A 17,927-nucleotide genomic window follows, 5' to 3' on the forward strand; every position below is an offset into this window, starting at 1 on the left:
AGACCCCCAAGGTTGGACAACCCGAGGGTTTAAACCCAGGACCTTCTTGTTGTGAGACGACAGCGCTAACCACTGCGCCACCGTGCCACCCATATATTTTGGGTATAAACTTTATCACGTTACAGTACATTGTTTATCTTTCTTACTGTTCGTCAGAGAATACAGTATAGGTATAGAGGTTCTTCTTCATCTTAATTATGGAAAATAAAGTATCAACATCATAAGGCAGGAAGTTTTTTTTTCTTTTAAAATATATAGATGTAAATGAAATTACTTAAAATATATAATATGTACAACTGCAGTTCAAAACTGCACATTTAGATGCACGTAAAACTGACAGATCAATTTCGAGTGTCTTCAAAGTACACAATGCACCGTTTCCAGTTGTGTAGCTCAGCAACATATCTAAAACAATTCCTAGTGAATTTGAGTTGGCATATGGGCTAATAATGTATGAGGGCCCTATGAATCCTACAGATCCAATTCTTCCTGCACTGTCACAGAATTCATCAACTTGTTTCCAAGTTTTCAACTGCGTGAGCAAATCTGTGATCCAAATAAATACTTTGCCCTGCTTGTAGCCCCATTCATATTTAGAAACAAGCCCTTAAAAAGAATCAAATAATGTATTTCTGACTTATATTTAGGAATGACTAGTATGATTTTAAAACTTAACAGAAACAATAACATTGGGATATTTCTCTGTCTTCCCATGCTCTCGTAAAGTGCCTCAGTATCTCCATAGCTCTGTCACAGGCTGGAGGGCTGGGCCTGCTGCTGTAACTGTGTGTGGTGGCCTGGCTGAGCTGGCTCACAGTCTTTTGGTCCCTCCTCAACCCCACGAGCGTACATGAGGACAAGGGTGACAGTAGCAAAGGTAGCTGCATTGACAGGGAAGGCTCTGAGGAGTGTCGAGGTGAGGCCTCGCGTGAAAACCATATAACCTTCTCTCCTGACACTCTGACGCACACAGTCAGCAATGCTGCTGTACTGATTGACCCCACCTACCCCATCTGCCTGCAGGCGGGATTTGATCACGTCCACGGGATAGGTGGAGATCCACGAGGCAATGCCCGACATCCCCCCTGCAAACAACAGTTTGGGGATCATATAAGGGTCATTGGGCTCGCAGCCCAGGGAGCGTGTCAGCACATCGTAGGCCAGGAAATAGACCCCGAAGCCGGGTGTCTCACGGATTAAAGTGGTGACCATGCCGCGGTTTACCCCCCACAGGCCCTCACGATTGTAGATGCGTGCCAAACAGTCCAGGGAATTCTTGTACAGCTTCCTTGAGGACTTCTTCTCCCCCGTGCCCTGCATCTGCATGCGGGTCTTGGCCAGCTCCATGGGGCAGCAGATGACACACTGGATTGTGCCGGCTGCTGCGCCAGCAGCGAACTGGTTCATTGGGGTGTCCTGGCCCAGCAGGCGCATGGTGTTCCCCTGAACACCAAACACTATGGCATTAATGAAGGTCAGGCCCATCATGGGGGATCCAATGCCTTTGTACAGACCAAACATCTATGGGAGAAGGCCAGAAGAAAATGCATATCTGGGTTATGAAGGAGGCATATTTTTTAAAACTAGATTTTTAAGTTGGACCAAAATTGAAACACTAATCTTTTCAAACATCACTTGTTACTTTAATTATCATAAATGTTGTATTGTCTTTTATATTATATACGTATATATAAAACTTTTTTAAAAGAAACAATGGTAGGGAAAGTTCTCAACAAAAAAGAAAAGTTTACTTGACTCACTTGATTTTATATATATATATATATATATATACACTACCGTTCAAAAGTTTGGGATCACCCAAACAATTTTGTGTTTTCCATGAAAAGTCACACTTATTCACCACCATATGTTGTGAAATGAATAGAAAATAGAGTCAAGACATTGACAAGGTTAGAAATAATGATTTGTATTTGAAATAAGATTTTTTTTACATCAAACTTTGCTTTCGTCAAAGAATCCTCCATTTGCAGCAATTACAGCATTGCAGACCTTTGGCATTCTAGCTGTTAATTTGTTGAGGTAATCTGGAGAAATTGCACCCCACGCTTCCAGAAGCAGCTCCCACAAGTTGGATTGGTTGGATGGGCACTTCTTTGAGCAGATTGAGTTTCTGGAGCATCACATTTGTGGGGTCAACTAAACGCTCAAAATGGCCAGAAAAAGAGAACTTTCATCTGAAACTCGACAGTCTATTCTTGTTCTTAGAATTGAAGGCTATTCCATGCGAGAAATTGCTAAGAAATTGAAGATTTCCTACACCGGTGTGTACTACTCCCTTCAGAGGACAGCACAAACAGGCTCTAACCAGAGTAGAAAAAGAAGTGGGAGGCCGCGTTGCACAACTGAGCAAGAAGATAAGTACATTAGAGTCTCTAGTTTGAGAAACAGACGCCTCACAGGTCCCCAACTGGCATCTTCATTAAATAGTACCTGTTAGAGCCTGTTTGTGCTGTCCTCTGAAGGGAGTAGTACACACCGGTGTAGGAAATCTTCAATTTCTTAGCAATTTCTCGCATGGAATAGCCTTCAATTCTAAGAACAAGAATAGACTGTCGAGTTTCAGATGAAAGTTCTCTTTTTCTGGCCATTTTGAGCGTTTAATTGACCCCACAAATGTGATGCTCCAGAAACTCAATCTGCTCAAAGAAGTGCCCATCCAACCAATCCAACTTGTGGGAGCTGCTTCTGGAAGCGTGGGGTGCAATTTCTCCAGATTACCTCAACAAATTAACAGCTAGAATGCCAAAGGTCTGCAATGCTGTAATTGCTGCAAATGGAGGATTCTTTGACGAAAGCAAAGTTTGATGTAAAAAAAATCTTATTTCAAATACAAATCATTATTTCTAACCTTGTCAATGTCTTGACTCTATTTTCTATTCATTTCACAACATATGGTGGTGAATAAGTGTGACTTTTCATGGAAAACACAAAATTGTTTGGGTGATCCCAAACTTTTGAACGGTAGTGTATATATAAAAAACTTAAAAGAAACACTCAACAGTAGGGAAACTGCTCAACAAATAAGAAAAATTTACTTGACTCACTTGATTATATATATAAAACTTAAAAGAAACACTCAACAGTAGGGAAACTGCTCAACAAATAAGAAAAATTTACTTGACTCATGTTATTATATATATATACACACACACACACACACACACACACACATATACAAGAAAACGTAGGCAGTTTTTATTTATAATCTTTTTAGAAGAGCTCTCCCTTGTTCAGCTCCTCTCAGCCAATATTTTTTCTGATACTCTTCAGGCATACTCATTTACATACAGCCAATCAGATTGAATCATCTAAATACAAACCACCATCCTCTAGTGACATGCAGGTCGACCCACAGCTGAGCCTGCAGGTCGGGAAGGTTCGGGTAAGTGTACTAGAAAATATCCCCGGCTCAGGGTGGGCGGGTCAAAAAGTGACAAAGCAGCACGCAGATTAAGTTATAAATAACTTACAGAAACATTGCGTGCAATAGTCTAGCTAGGGTGTGCATTACTAGTCCACCTTCACTTCCCCTCTCTCTGTCACTCTCTCTGAAACACACACACACACACAAACACACATGCAAGCAGCTTTATCATCACTTTGCGATGGTGGTTTTGATCAGTGCATGTGTTTTACAGTGTTGAGGCTTCACCTTCGAGTTTTTTCCCTTAAGTTGTATCTGTAACTTTTGTTTACACATCCAAAACGTATTTTTTTGGTCAGAAAGAAGAGGCATGTATGTGTGTGTGTGTGTGTGTGTGTGTGTGTGTGTGTGTGTGTGTGTGTGTGTGTGTGTGTGTGTGTGTGCGAGAGAGAAAGAAAAAGAGAAAGAAAGCGACAGAGTTCATGCCTTTAATGAAGGGTTACTTGTTTTGCTGCTATTCAACAATAAAGCACACCGTTTGGAACAATTAGTGTGTTTATTTAGTAGTCTAGACCCAGACGCTATTAGGCTGACATACAATAGCCTATTCCTCGCAATCAGTGTATTATGCTGGGCAAACAGCCCAAAAACGAAAACTACAACACTGCTCACTTTGCTGTAGCCTGGGCTAAATTTGGAGGTTTGCAGGTCAAGTTGGGTTCATTAATTAACACATTTTTTAGCAGGTCAGGCGGAGCGGATTGGCTCTCGTGGGTGTGGGTATTAATAAACCCTGATCCCTGCTCATCACTACTGTATACACCCATCCCTTGCTTGTACTTCTCAGTCAAAGGCCAGCTAATGAATATTAATGAGGACTACACCACTCACTCACAGTTCTTGAGACAACCGAGAATAGTTATGATTAAAGCAAAAAAAAAAAAAATAGTATTAGCCATTTACAAATAAAAAAAGATCCTGTTGCTTAATGTTTTACTATACCATTTTCAAGATTTTTAGACATGAAGTTAAAGTCTGATGACTGATTTTGGTTCAACTTTAAAAAAAAAAAGAAAAAGAAAAATAACTCATCAAGTGTACAGAGATTTACGAGTCTGTCCCTGTCTACACGGTCCGTCTCTACGGCCCCGTTCAGACAACATGAAAGCAGACGGTCTCTCATTCTGGCCCCAGTCTAAAACGTCACTGGATTTGATGGAAGCTGCACAGTGCAGTCAATTGTTGTGGGGGGAATCCAGTGATGTACAGGAGAGGTTTCAATAAACCCTATGTTTGACAAATTCCATCTTCTTCCCAAAAATATGTAACCGATTTAAAAAAAAAAAAAAAACATCATAATGGACAGACCACAGGGGAAATAACGATATTCTGAATGTAAGCAAAACTAAGGGTCACTGGGGTGCCTGATCAAGCTTGACTCCATTCAACAAAAACTGCAATTAGCTGCCCCTGCTGGGAATGTGAGCATTCCAGCTGGCCCCATAACAAAGGTGTCGCATTCAGTCACAAGACCAGAAGTGTCTGATGCGTGTCCAGTTTCAGGTCACACTGACCTCACTTGACTTTGTATATGAGGCCAAACAACTAGCTAGGCCTTGACGAGAGGATATGGTGTTGGTGCTTAAAGGATGCACCCTGTGGTTGGTTTTAGTGCAGCTCTGCCTATGTAGATTTTAAACACACACACACACACCTTCAAAGTAAACGTACACACCCTTGGCACAAAATGCTCTATAAACAAATTGTGACACCACTGCAAATGTGCATTATTGGACTAAAACTATTAAATTAAGAAAGGGAATTAATCGATTTGGTTATTTTACAGAAAAGAGCAGTAAGAATTATTCATAAAGTGGATCCAAGAGAACACACCAACGGACTGTTTATTAAGTCAGGACTAATGAAACTTAAAGATTTAGTTGAGTTACAGACATTGTTAGTTATGTACAGGGCAAAAAGCAGAGTATTACCAGAAGATTTACAATAATTATTTGTTTTTAGTTCTGAGGACAAGGACCATAGAAGGGAAAGTAATTTCAAACATCAGTATGCACATACCACTTTAAAGCAGATGTGTATTTCGGTATGTGGTGTCAAACTGTGGAATTCTTTAGAGAACGGTCTAAAGGGTTGTATAAATATCTTTCATTTCAAGAAAATGTATAAGGAAAGAATAATTAGATAATATAATATAATATATATAATATATAATATAATATCATATAATATCATATCATATAATATAATTAGATAATATAATATGGAGTTGTCAGGTAATGGGTTTTCAGTTGATGGTGAATTATTGTGTATGGTTTTTTGATTCGGTTTCATTTCTCATGTTGCTGTAAGTATTAGTTGTTGAGTAAATGACTGACAGACTGACCATTCACGCTGTTGTTTATTTATGTTTGAGTAAGGGGCAGGCAAAATAAGATTTTCTTCTCCCTGCTCCTTTTCAATCATGGAGTGTATAAATTGTGTTGTGTTTGATCATCAATTGCTTGTTTCTTTCTGGAGCTGTGCATTACCATGAGCGGAATAAATAATAATGATATGAAATTTGTTTTGAGTGAAGGCTTTGATTTTTGTCCACTGTTGAAGGCAAATTTCACAGAAAGTAACTGGTTTAATAGAAGTCATCATGTGCTGAAATTCCAGAGCTGTATACCCTATGAGAGGGCAATAGAAACCCATTAGAAAGAGACTTGTTTAACTAGAATGACAATGGGGAAAAAAACACACACACACGATATAATTTAAAGTTAGGCTAAACATGCAAACAAACTCTAAAACCATCCAGAAAATCCATACTGATATACTTGTATTGGCATGTTACTTCCAGGTGAAAGGAATGAATGGACATACCGACTCCTGCCGTATGATGGACTGGAAACAGTGAAACGTCCCACGATACAAAGGCTTGTCAACACTCTGAACCTGGAGCCTAACCTGGGAAAGAGACATGGGTCATTGGTCAACTAAACCTTAGGATATTCAGCTTCTCTTCTGAAATGGCATCACATCCTGTTGCATAAGAACACAGTTGAAGTCTGGCCAATGTACATTGTGTGCATATTGTATTACGGTTATAGCGTGAGGATGAAAAGGCTTAAGGGAGATGCTAGGAGAACACACACAGTGCTCATGTGCATTAGAGTTCATGGTTATCATATTCCATTGAAACAATAATTACAATGTGGTTATGGTGATGAACAACTTGATGATGATGCTGGCATACTTTTGTTAACTCTATTGGCATCACCACCTGATGAACACAGCCTCATCTAGCCAGTCCACTCCACTACCATATTGACAGACATGTCTATTCAGTCTATTTTGCACTTTCTTGGTGTTCCTGCATTTGCCATGTTGCATTTAACAATGAACTACTGGCCTTGCACATGCACACGAGCTACTAAGTGCACAGAGGCTAGTATTGACCAGACAACTTAGTTAGTTTGTGTGTTACATCCTATCAGGACAATGACACTCAGATTTCCATTTTTTCCATTTGTTGTGTTTCACATTTGAGGAGGAAAGATAAAACACATTGCTTTCTGGAAACAGGCATTACAGCCCATTTGACTGTCAAACCACAAAAGAGATATGCCAATAAAAAAAGCAAACTTTGCCTACCTTAACTGTATCAAATGGGTGTCCAACTAAGACCCCGGCAGCACCTGCAAGCAAAGAAAAAGAGGACTGCAAATGGCATCTCATGTAATAATAATTCTTTCAGGGATGGGCAACATGACCAAGAATCAGGAATCAGAAACACTTTGTTGTTTCATTTCATTTACAGAAGTACATGTAATGAAACAAAAAAAACACATATCCAAAAACTACAAGAATATCAAAAACACACATACTACTACTACTACTACTACTACTACTTTCGGCTGCTCCCGTTAGGGGTCGCCACAGTGGATCATCTGTTTCCATCTCTTCCTGTCCTCTGCATCTTCCTCTGTCACACCAGCCACCTGCATGTCTTCCCTCACCACATCCATAAACCTCCTCTTTGGCCTTCCTCTTTTCCTCTTCCCTGGCAGCGCCATATTCGGCATAACACAAAAAACACACATAGTTAGTATGTGTGTTCAAAAACACACATATTAACTAACACATATATCCAAACTGACAAAAAAAAAAAAAAAAAATCACTGTCCAAGGGAATGAACGCCAGCCAGGATGACTGTCGGAACTGCCAGTCTGCATGGGCTAGCAGTTAGCTTAGCCTGACCCGCTTCCGCATCCTGTCAGACCGCCCTTGGTGCTTCCTCCTTGGGCGCAGCTCCAGGCAGGGGCCATGGTCCTTGGCCCATCGGACACAGCAGACCAGGCTCCCCCAGCCGATCCAACGCCAGCTCTCCCAGCCAGACACCTTCAACACACCTCCCCGCACTCCACACGATGGCACCAGAAACACCACAGTCAACGCCAGGCGAGGCCGCCGCCAGACTGCTCTCAGTGTTATCAGAACTGCCAGTCTGCATGGGCTAGCAGATAACTTAGCCTCCCCCATTTCTGGGTCCTGTCAGACCGGTTACCTCCTCGGTCGCAGCTCCAGGCAGGGCCATGGTCCCTGGGCCCACAATACGCAGCAGACCAAGCTCTCCCAGCTGATCCAGTGCCAGCTCTCCCAGCCATCAAACGAAGACAAAACTTAAACGCAGACGTGGACAAAGACACTGCATTGATGGTACTGGGTGAGGCCACCAAAAAACGTGAATTCGCGCCGCCATCTTTCCACACAGGAAGCGAAAATGTCCACTTCTGGTGTGGGAGCTGTTGTTGACTAATGGAATCAGGTGTCTTGATGCATGCTCATTAATAGAGTTAAGAAAATAAAAGAAGGTTGAATCAGTTCATCTGGATACAACGCTGATTGACAGATAAACGTTGCAATCGTTTTTTTCCATGGAAGAATTTATTGCTTTTTGCAATAATTTTATGACTGCAATGAAATGATAAATCATTTCATTTCCTCCATCGAAGAAATGATTGCAAAAAGGACATGATCCATAAAGGGCCAGTGTGGGTGCAGGTCTTTGGTCCAACCAAGCAGTTACACACCCGATTCTACTACAACCGGTAGTCTTTGCTGAAGACCTTAATTCGTAGACTCAGGGGTGTAAGGGTGCTTTCACACCTGAGCTGTTTGGTCCGTTTTAATCGAACCCTGGAAAGTTTACCCCCTTGGTGAGGTTCGTTTAGGCAGGTGAGAACACAGCAATCGTATCCGGGGGCACACCATAAGTGGACAAAAAAGCAGACCGAGACCTTGTTGAAAAGGTGGTCTCAGTACGCTTCCAAACGCACTCTGGTGCAGTTCATCTTCACGGATACGTCTTCATGGATATATACCAAGTCCAGTTGCACTTGATTCAACTCCTTTGGATAACCATGACCTGGATGAATGAGAACATTCACAGACATACATCATTGCTCCTGCCCCAGACACATCTGACCAATGAGTGAAATTAACGTTCTCACGCGGCTTGTGCGGCTGCATTTTGGTTCGCTTCGCCAACTCGTCAACTGATTCGGACCAGAGCAAACAAACAGGTGTGAAAGGGAACCGAACCAGCTGAAAAACGAAACAATGTATCGTTCTCGCATCTGGTGCGAACCAAGGAAGCAGACTTGAAGCGGACTATCAGGTGTGAAACGGCCCTAACTGTTTAGCTGGAACACAGACCAACACCCACACTGGCCCTTTCTGGGCCATGTTTCCCATCCCTGTTAAGCTTATCAGCATGTTTGCTCAACCAATGAAAACAATTGTATGTATCTTTATCAACCAATATAACAACCGGATCAATTTCATGATGGCAGTTATGGTGATGAGCCATTTGATGATGGTGCTGGCATAATTCTGTTAACTTTATTTGCATCGCCACCTGACGAACACAGCCTTATCTAGCCAGTCCACTCCACTCCACTACACATCATCCACTCCTCTAACACTCCTTGAGGATTTCTCTGAATATTACATAACTTGGGCTCATGCAATCTATTTTTATGCTAGCTGGGGCCTTCACACTTCTGACTCAGTATCATGAACACTGAACCTGCCCTAGACTAGACTAGACTGCATGCCTATCCCCAATCTATCGATACCTAGTCTGCATTCCACTCCAGCCATTCTCAAAGTCAAGACCTTGCATCAAAAAGCAGGGCCAAATCTTTGGATTTTGAGTCAGCTCGAGGACTAGAAATAGGAACTGATCTCGAGCAGAAATATTCCCTAAATCTAGGTTTTCATGTCAACAAAAATCATTTGATAAAATTACTTTACATTTTCAAGACAATTTTGTATTTCTGTCAAACACAATGGAAAAGGACCTGTACTGATTGGGCCACCTGTGTCCCCATAGTAAACAGCAACCACCGCTTGCTAATCCTACCTAAGCACCAGCTTTGTCACACGACACAGGGTAAAAACAGCCTATTAGGGCAGAGCCCCCGGGGTAAGCCAGGAAAAGATCACAAACAGGCATACATTTGAGAGGAAGTTAGTCAGTTACTGACTTCACTGAAGCTCCATATGTAACAATGAAAACAGGCAAATGGAGGTCATACAGAAGAAGTCACAAAGATGTGAAACAAAAAAAAACTCAATGATTTTGGACTACAACTCATTTATTATCTTAATCGTGCTCAGAAAGGCCATAACTACACAGGCATTAGCACATACTCTGAGTAGATTTTCCTTTCAATTTGACTGCGGTGGGTCTTACCACAGGTTTAACATGCCACTCACTGTATTGGAAAGCATGTGATTGGTAGGTAAAGGGGTGTGGGTGTGTGTGTGTGTGTGTGTGTGTGTGTGTGTGTGTGTGTGTGTGTGTGTGTGTGTGTGTGAGTAGCTCTTGACAGTCAAGCCATTTTAAGTTACATCTCTTAGTGTGTCATGCATGCATGCTTTCAATTCTTCACAAAGGGTTCTGAGGACATAAGGGGGAAAAGTGGGGATCGGAATGGTGTGAATAACCTAGCTTTCATTCAAAGGCAAGGACACATTCTTATCTTTTCCCCGACAGCAAAACCATATGCATCATGCCTTGCTGGATGCTTAAATAACTCCAACTGATACGTTTTAGGAGATTTGATTGAAATGTTCAAAGAAATGACCATGATTAGTATAAATAAATATACAAGACTAACGCTGGCAAACCTACCACAGAACTGCACAGCGTTACACTTGATGAAGCACTACTTGACCTTGCAGTCAACAGAGTATCCCATCCATCGTATTAAGTCAACTGTATTGTGGAGTTTGGGAAACGGGCTTTGTGTGTCGACCTGCGGCGGATTTCCAAAAATGCACTTGTAATCAATAAACTGAATAGCATCACATTAACTATGGGTGGTGATGACGGATTTTGCTGCGAAGAGTCTACAAAGCCTGTAACGATCCAGCTATTTTAAGCTTTGCAGTCAGGTGTCAGTTGGAGGCTGCTTGTCTTTCTTGTCATTAACGTTCACGAAAGGCGTGTGAATAAAGAGAGAGCATTGGCAGCGGTCACTCACCTCCAACACAGCCAGCAAGGAAATCCATCGCCGCTCTTTAACGTCGGCTGAAGAGCCAAGAACCGCCCAACACACTAAACCTGCTCTGAATACACACTTAATCTAACGCTGCCTTCTTCTTCTTTTTTTTTTAGCTTAACCGGCTTCTTCGTCGTGCACCAGTTAATACTAACGTTACGACAACACGCTCTCTAACAAACTATTAACCCAATATGTTCGTCAGCGTTAACGCTAGCTTACGTTTGCTAGCCGGCAACGCGTCCTCTTGCTACCACACCTGACAAATCAGTTTACTCTACAGCATATTCGCGTTTATTTTCTCCTTGTGACCAAATCGATTGCCCTCTGTTTCTATTTTCATAAAAAAAACACTATGGTTAAAAAAAACTATACGACCCCCATGTGCTGATGTAATGTCTCAGTGGAGACAAGTACCCTTGTGTTGGGTCTGTTATTCACACGCAGCAGGTTACAGAAGGCGGAGTAGCCATAGCGGCTAGTGGTCGGTAGCTGGGGGCTGGCATTTCGCGCCTCAGGTCGGAATCGTGTCCAATCGTATCGTGTAAAAAACGCCGACGCCCCACTTCCTGGACTCACCCCCGTCTCTCATTGGCTAAATATAGAGTCACACAAGCAGCGGCCGCCTCTTGTTTTGCTTTTGAATGGGCCATTATGCCAGTCATGACTATCCCGATAAGGGCCCGTCTGAATTTTATGGACACCGGTTGAAGCTTTAGGGGTAGACTTTTATCATTATTCAGCACGCTCAAATAAGTATACCCCGCCTTGTCTTGACCATTATTTTTTCTTGATTATAGTTATTTATCTATCAAATTCTAATTCTTTAAACCCGGAACCTCATGCTGCACCTTGTGATTGTGATTAACGCTCACCATCTCTAAAGCTCTGTTCGGGTCCATGACATTGACACCTCGGCATTCTTCGGCTAAAGTCGGGTTGTGTGTTTCGTAACATCGGGACGTACTTATGTCCACACCAGGCTCAGGGATGAAACAAGTCGTGTGTACGTAAACACAACACAGTCAAGGTTACGGATACTCCTTTACTAAGTGGAACAGAATGGACTGATATCGACCAATTACTTACGCCCAGCCACATCTAAGAGGATGCATATTGCTGACTTTTTGGCTGGCTCTATCGGAGGTAACGTTACTGTCTAATTCGTTTGCGCTTGTATCAAGGCATGTTTTTGTTTTGTTTTTTCTAAGTGGCTAAATTGAGCGTGTAATAACTTAAGCTAGTTACGGCATGGATAACATGACAAATGCATGCTAAGAGGAAACTAACCTGTCGCTTCCATGTTCTCCTTTATGGTATTATAATATACAGTTACACTCAACACTCATGACAGTTAAGTTAATAGTTGTGCCTAAAGCAACCAACATGCTGGGTCAGATAAGCGTCAAATTTCACTTTACTAACTGACTGGCAATAGCTTTAATATGCCAAGTTTACAGCTAGTTATACTATATCGGCTTTATTTGTGTGTCCAATATGTTTTTGTTTGGTGACACTTCTACAGTTTATGCTTCTAAACAACCATAGACGAATAACACGTGTCAGTTTCAAATCATCAGCCTTGAATACTGTCCAAATTGTTTTGTGACCTTGGTGCTCTTCCAAATCAAAACACAAAGGAGCATGCGGAGTTGCAGTAGGCTACCCTCTGGACACTGTAAAGGTATGTTGAGGACGTTGTTTCGTTAGAAAGTAATTCGTATTGATGGAGATAGCACAAAATGGTAATAACTTTCAGACTGATATGCCTCTTTTCTCCTTCTAGGTCAGGATACAGACACAAAAGCAATTCATAGGAATATGGCAGTGTGTATACACAACATTTTCAAAGGAAGGGGTAAGTCAGACTCATAAGGTTTTAAAACGCAGTTTGTGGTTAATTCCGATTTGCTTTGGTATTTACCACATATCACTGGCTTCTTATCCCTCTCATTTGCATTCAGGTGCATGGCTTCTTCAAAGGCATGTCATTGCCAGTGACCACCATCTCCATGACTTCTTCGGTGGTGTTTGGCACCTACAGGAACTGCCTGCAGTGCATGAGCCAATTACGAGGAGCTGCTAGGGGTCCGAACACCAAAGTAGAGGTGTTCCTCTCAGGAATGGCAGGGGGGATAGCTCAGGTAGGGAATCATAAGACCTTGGTTACAGGGACAAAATAATGGTACAGGATAAGGTAGATGGCTCTGAATATGGATGCTTTTTTGTGTATGCTACAATGATCCAAGTATTTCTAAGGTTATCCTCAGACCAGTTTTAATTGTTTTGATACCTTTCACTTAGTTATATAACCAACACTAGCAATCATTGTTTTTGTCAAATTCTCAAAACAAAACATCATCCTGTGATGTGTCACCTTATTTCCACCCCTGCAGATATTTGTGATGTCACCAGGTGACATTGTTAAAGTACGCCTGCAATGTCAGACGGAATCCATGCGATCCGGTGCCAAGCCAAAGTACTATGGACCAGTTCACTGTCTGCTGTGCATCATCAAAGAGGAGGGGATCCTGGGCCTGTACAGAGGGGCTGTTCCTCTCATGCTAAGAGATGGGCCATCCTATGCCACATACTTTTTGACTTACACAACCATTTGCAAGTGGCTGACACAAAGTGGCAAAAAAGGACCAGGTAAACAATGTTCAGGTGGACACTGCTGCATATCAATGTATGTATCTGAGTGAGGTTTAATTCATGGAATTTCTGCATTGTAGTTTATAACTCCTGTTATGCTGAATTACAGAAGCAGATGCTATCCCACCATCATGCATTATGTCACATCAAGCTATTGCATGCACTTAGTGTGAAAGAGGGAGGCCTTACACTTCTAGTTTTCTGATTCATAGTCAGAGCTTATGTACCTGATAAACAAACAAGCTGTAAACCAACTTTATAATGATATTGACAGTGCTGTTCATTTCAGCAAGGAATGCTAACACTACTAATGAGCTGTCTTGATGCATGCTCAATAATCCAGGTAAGGAAATCTCAGAAAGTTGAATCAGTTCATCTAGATACATTTACTGGGAGAAATGTTTCATCACTCATCTAAGTGACCTCTTCACTCTCAACTGATTGCAGGTATCCCCACCCTTATAAACAGCATAGTTGCATAATAAGTGAAGCCAATGATAGGTTTCATATGCAAATGTAAGGAAGCACCAGAAAGTTGAATCAGTTCACCTTGACACAACGTTTATTGCAAGAAACGTTTCATCACTCATCTAAGTGACATCTTCAGTCTCAACTGACTGCAGGTATCACCACCATTATAAACAGTACAGTTGCATAATGACCGCAACCAATGATCGGTTTCATATGCAATAGCCATGACCATTAACTAGAGTTTCAATGGCTATGTATACTATTCACAGAGGATTGGGGAACAGTTGCAATCACAGCATTGTAAGATTGTGACAGACGTACTCTTAGGCCCCCCCTCAGTTCAGGGATGATCATTCCCTCTTCACATAGATGGCCTCTTTGACTCCCCATTCAAACCATCGTTTCTCCCTATCAAGGATGTGCACATCCTCATCCTTGAAAGAGTGGCCGCTTGCCTGTAGATGGGTGTTGACTGCAGAGTCCTGGCCTGATGCATTAGCTCTCCTATGTTGTGCCATCCTCTGGGCCAGCGTCTGTTTGGTTTCCCCGATGTACAAGTCATGACAATCTTCCCAGCACTTAACAGTATATGCTAAATTGCTCTGTTTATGCCGGGGACCCCATCTGGGTGGACCAGTTTCTGATGCAGCGTGTTTTGGGGATTTGAAAGCAACTGAGTTGCGGTATTTGGAAAATATGCTTCTCAACTGTTCTGACACTCCCGCCAAATATGGAATCACCACTGGTTTACACTTTGACAGCTTTTTTCCTTCTCCAACTTGATTGATCGATGGATTGACTGATTGATTGATTGATTGATTGATTGATTGATTGATTGATTGATTGATTCTCTTCGATAAGCTGTTGCACGGTTTGTGCGTCTTCCTGGCTTTGACAAACGCCCAGTTAGGATAACCACACTGAACCAGGGCCTGTTTGATGTGGGATTTCTCCCCTTCCCCAGCCGCTGTGTCAGTGGGGACATTCAGCTCAGTGGTACAGCGTCCTGATGACTCCTAGTTTGTGCTCCAGTGGATGATAAGAGTCAAACCTTAAGTACTGATCAGTATGTGGTGGTTTACGGTAAACATCAACAAACAAATGTGCCCCATCACCAATTGCAATTTCACAGTCTAGGAAGGCTAACCTGTAATTTTCACATCCTCCCTGGTGAACTTGATGTGGTTGTCCACAGAGTTAATGTGATCGGTGAAATTTGGTACATCCTGAGATTTGATTTTAACCCAGGTGTCATCCACAAATCTGAACCAATGGCTAGGTGGTGTCCCTGGATAGGACATCAGAGCCCTCTTTGGCCACTGTAGGTGAAACTGGAGAGACCATAGTACACCCATGCTTCTGCCTATAGTACTTCCCCCTGTGTGTGAAGTACGTGGACTGAAGACACAGCTTCTGGAGCAGATACACTTAGTCAATGTTAAGGGTGGTTCTATTACTAAGGGTGGGGTCAAATCGAGTCTAATTTTATTTGTATAGCCCAATATCACAAATTACAAATTTGCCTCAAGGGGCTTTACACTAACACAATATCCTGTCCTTAGACCCTCACATTGGATAAGGAACAACTCCCTAAAAAAAAAAAAAAAACCTTTAACAGGGAGAAAAAATAGGAAGAAACCTCAAGGAGAGCAAGAGAAGGGATCTCTCTCCCAAGACGGACAACGTGTAATGGATGTTGTGTTCACACAATTTACACAATACAACAATTGAAAGAGGATAACAGAATTATAATGGAGTTATAAAATATATGAAAAATATGAGGAGAATGCCTGAAACTAGTGTTTGAATAATACCTCATTTTGTGAGACATTTAAAGTAATAGATTCTTGTTATCATTAATTTAGACAGCCAAATCATGTATCATGTTACGACAGCATCCTGATTTCATCCCAACAAATGTCATTGGAAGCAGATAAGCAATATTATGAGTTTTGCCTAGCCGTACTTGCAGCGAAAAGAAAAAACCCAAATTCTGAATCCCAACATGCCCATTTAACTTGATTGTCTTGTGATTGCCAGAATGGAGTGGTGTGATGCTGGCTGGTGGAGTAGCTGGAATGGCAGGTTGGACTGTGGGCACACCCATGGATGTGGTCAAAGCCCGTCTACAGATGGATGGAGCAAGGGAGAGAAAGCGGTACAAGGGCTTTTTCCATTGCATTAGCCAAACTGTGCAGACGGAGGGAGCAGGTGTGTTCTTCAAGAGCTGGGGCATCAACTGTCTGCGGGCATTCCCTGTCAATATGGTGGTGTTTGTTACATATGAGGTCCTCATCAGTCTCCTCCAAGCCAGGCCTGACCCTGTAGACCCACCTAGTGTGGAATTTGAATAATGGTAATTTCTAATTTCTTGGCTCTGTTGGGGATCCTTATTTTCTGACTTAAGTTAGATTTCAGGTCCGTTGTTTGAGCTTGCTGTTTACTCAGAAGCACTTTGGCAATTTTTAGTACTGCCAGGACTATTAACTATTACGCTCTTTTTATGCAAACAATGTCTATGATATATATTAAAAAGGTTTTTATGCTGCATTCTAGATAGAACTGGAACTTTTCAATTTCTTTAATGTCAACTAGTCCTTGTCAACCATTCTCCACTGGTCTCTTGAATTTGTTTGATGATGTAAAATCAGCTTATGGAAAGTGGCCAGATACATGTTCAATGTATATTTGACTTCACTGTTTACATGTTTACTTAAAATTCTGCTTGCTGGGCATCCAGGTAGCATGGTGGTCTATTCCATTGCCTACCAACACGGGGATCGCCAGTTCGAATCCCCGTGTTACCTCCGGCTTGGTCAGGCGTCCCTACAGACACAGTTGGCTGTGTCTGTGGGTGGGAAGCCGCATGTGGGTATGTTTCCTGGTCACTGCACTAACGCCTCCTCTGGTCGGTCGGGACGCCTGTTCAGGGGAACGGGGGGGAATAGTGTGATCCTCCCACGCGCTACATCCCCTGGTGAAACTCCTCACTGTCAGGTGAAAAGAAGCGGCTGGCGACTCAACATATATCAGAGGAAGCATGTGGTAGTCTGCAGCCCTCCCCAGATCGACAGAGGGGGTGGAGCAACAACCGGGACGGCTCAGAAGAGTGGGGTAATTGGGCAGATACAATTGGGGAGAAAAAGGGAGGGAAAAAATTCTGCTTGCTTTTTTGATAGGAAGATGGCTTCCATCTTTCATATTCCCCACCGACACGGCCAGTTGTGTCTGTAGGGATGCCCGAGCAAGGCGGAGGTAACACGGGGATTCGAACCGGTGATCCCCATGTTGGTAGTTATTATTTTCACTTTTAAGGGGTCTGTTCTTCAGATTGCCTTATACAATATCATCCACATGCTGTGCTTCCTCAAAAAGACAGAGCTTCTGCTGAGTGTGTTAGCTATGTAATTCCTCAATCAACATGGGCTATCGTAGTGTCAACTGCAAAAGTATCAGCACTAATGTGGTTCAACCAAGGCCATGTTTATCCTTTTACCTCTGGATCTGGCTAACTTCTGAACAGCTCCAGCTAATGTATTCTTGGGGAGAAGGGGGAAGCCAGTAGCCAGTGTTACGGGTGGTGTGCCGTGGATTTGATAAAATGGAGTTTCTTTCACTCGAACATCTGTATCGGGTCTGTTGTGGCAGTAGAAAAAGAGGGCTTTTCAGGGATCTGTGTTTTCTAATGTGGCATTTAGATTTGTGAGGGCTGGGATAAAGGGGGAGATCGGCCATGACTTGTACATTCACATCTGGTGACTCCCATCTCATCCTTAACCCTGCAGGGAGTTATAAGCTAAGCATGTGGCCCAGTTGTGGGTCCATTTGTATGCATGCCATT

At 42.4% G+C, this 17,927-nt stretch overlaps 2 protein-coding genes across 3 annotated transcripts; one reads left to right on the forward strand and one right to left on the reverse strand.

Moving 5' to 3' along the window:
• Positions 1–750: 750 nt before the first annotated feature.
• Positions 751–10,970, reverse strand: slc25a29 (solute carrier family 25 member 29). Its single transcript, XM_056295076.1, has 4 exons — positions 10,943–10,970; positions 7,043–7,086; positions 6,272–6,355; positions 751–1,521 (listed from the first exon to the last, which is right to left on the reverse strand). The coding sequence occupies exons 1-4, from the start codon at positions 10,968–10,970 to the stop codon at positions 751–753; spliced, it is 927 nt and encodes a 308-aa protein (XP_056151051.1).
• A 1,008-nt stretch (positions 10,971–11,978) lies between these two features.
• Positions 11,979–16,767, forward strand: slc25a47a (solute carrier family 25 member 47a). Of its 2 annotated transcripts, none has more exons than XM_056294985.1 (6): positions 11,979–12,106; positions 12,486–12,644; positions 12,747–12,818; positions 12,925–13,104; positions 13,357–13,612; positions 16,127–16,767. In XM_056294985.1, exons 4-6 carry the CDS (start codon positions 12,946–12,948, stop codon positions 16,438–16,440), a joined length of 729 nt encoding a protein of 242 aa, XP_056150960.1. In that variant the 5' UTR covers positions 11,979–12,106; positions 12,486–12,644; positions 12,747–12,818; positions 12,925–12,945; the 3' UTR covers positions 16,441–16,767. The 2 variants fall into 2 exon arrangements, with proteins under 2 accessions (XP_056150960.1, XP_056150959.1); XM_056294984.1 differs by having other exon boundaries at positions 12,061–12,106; positions 12,601–12,644.
• Positions 16,768–17,927: the final 1,160 nt, after the last annotated feature.

This window comes from Lampris incognitus, chromosome 15, assembly GCF_029633865.1.
Source record: "Lampris incognitus isolate fLamInc1 chromosome 15, fLamInc1.hap2, whole genome shotgun sequence".
Taxonomy (NCBI): Eukaryota; Metazoa; Chordata; class Actinopteri; order Lampriformes; family Lampridae; genus Lampris; species Lampris incognitus.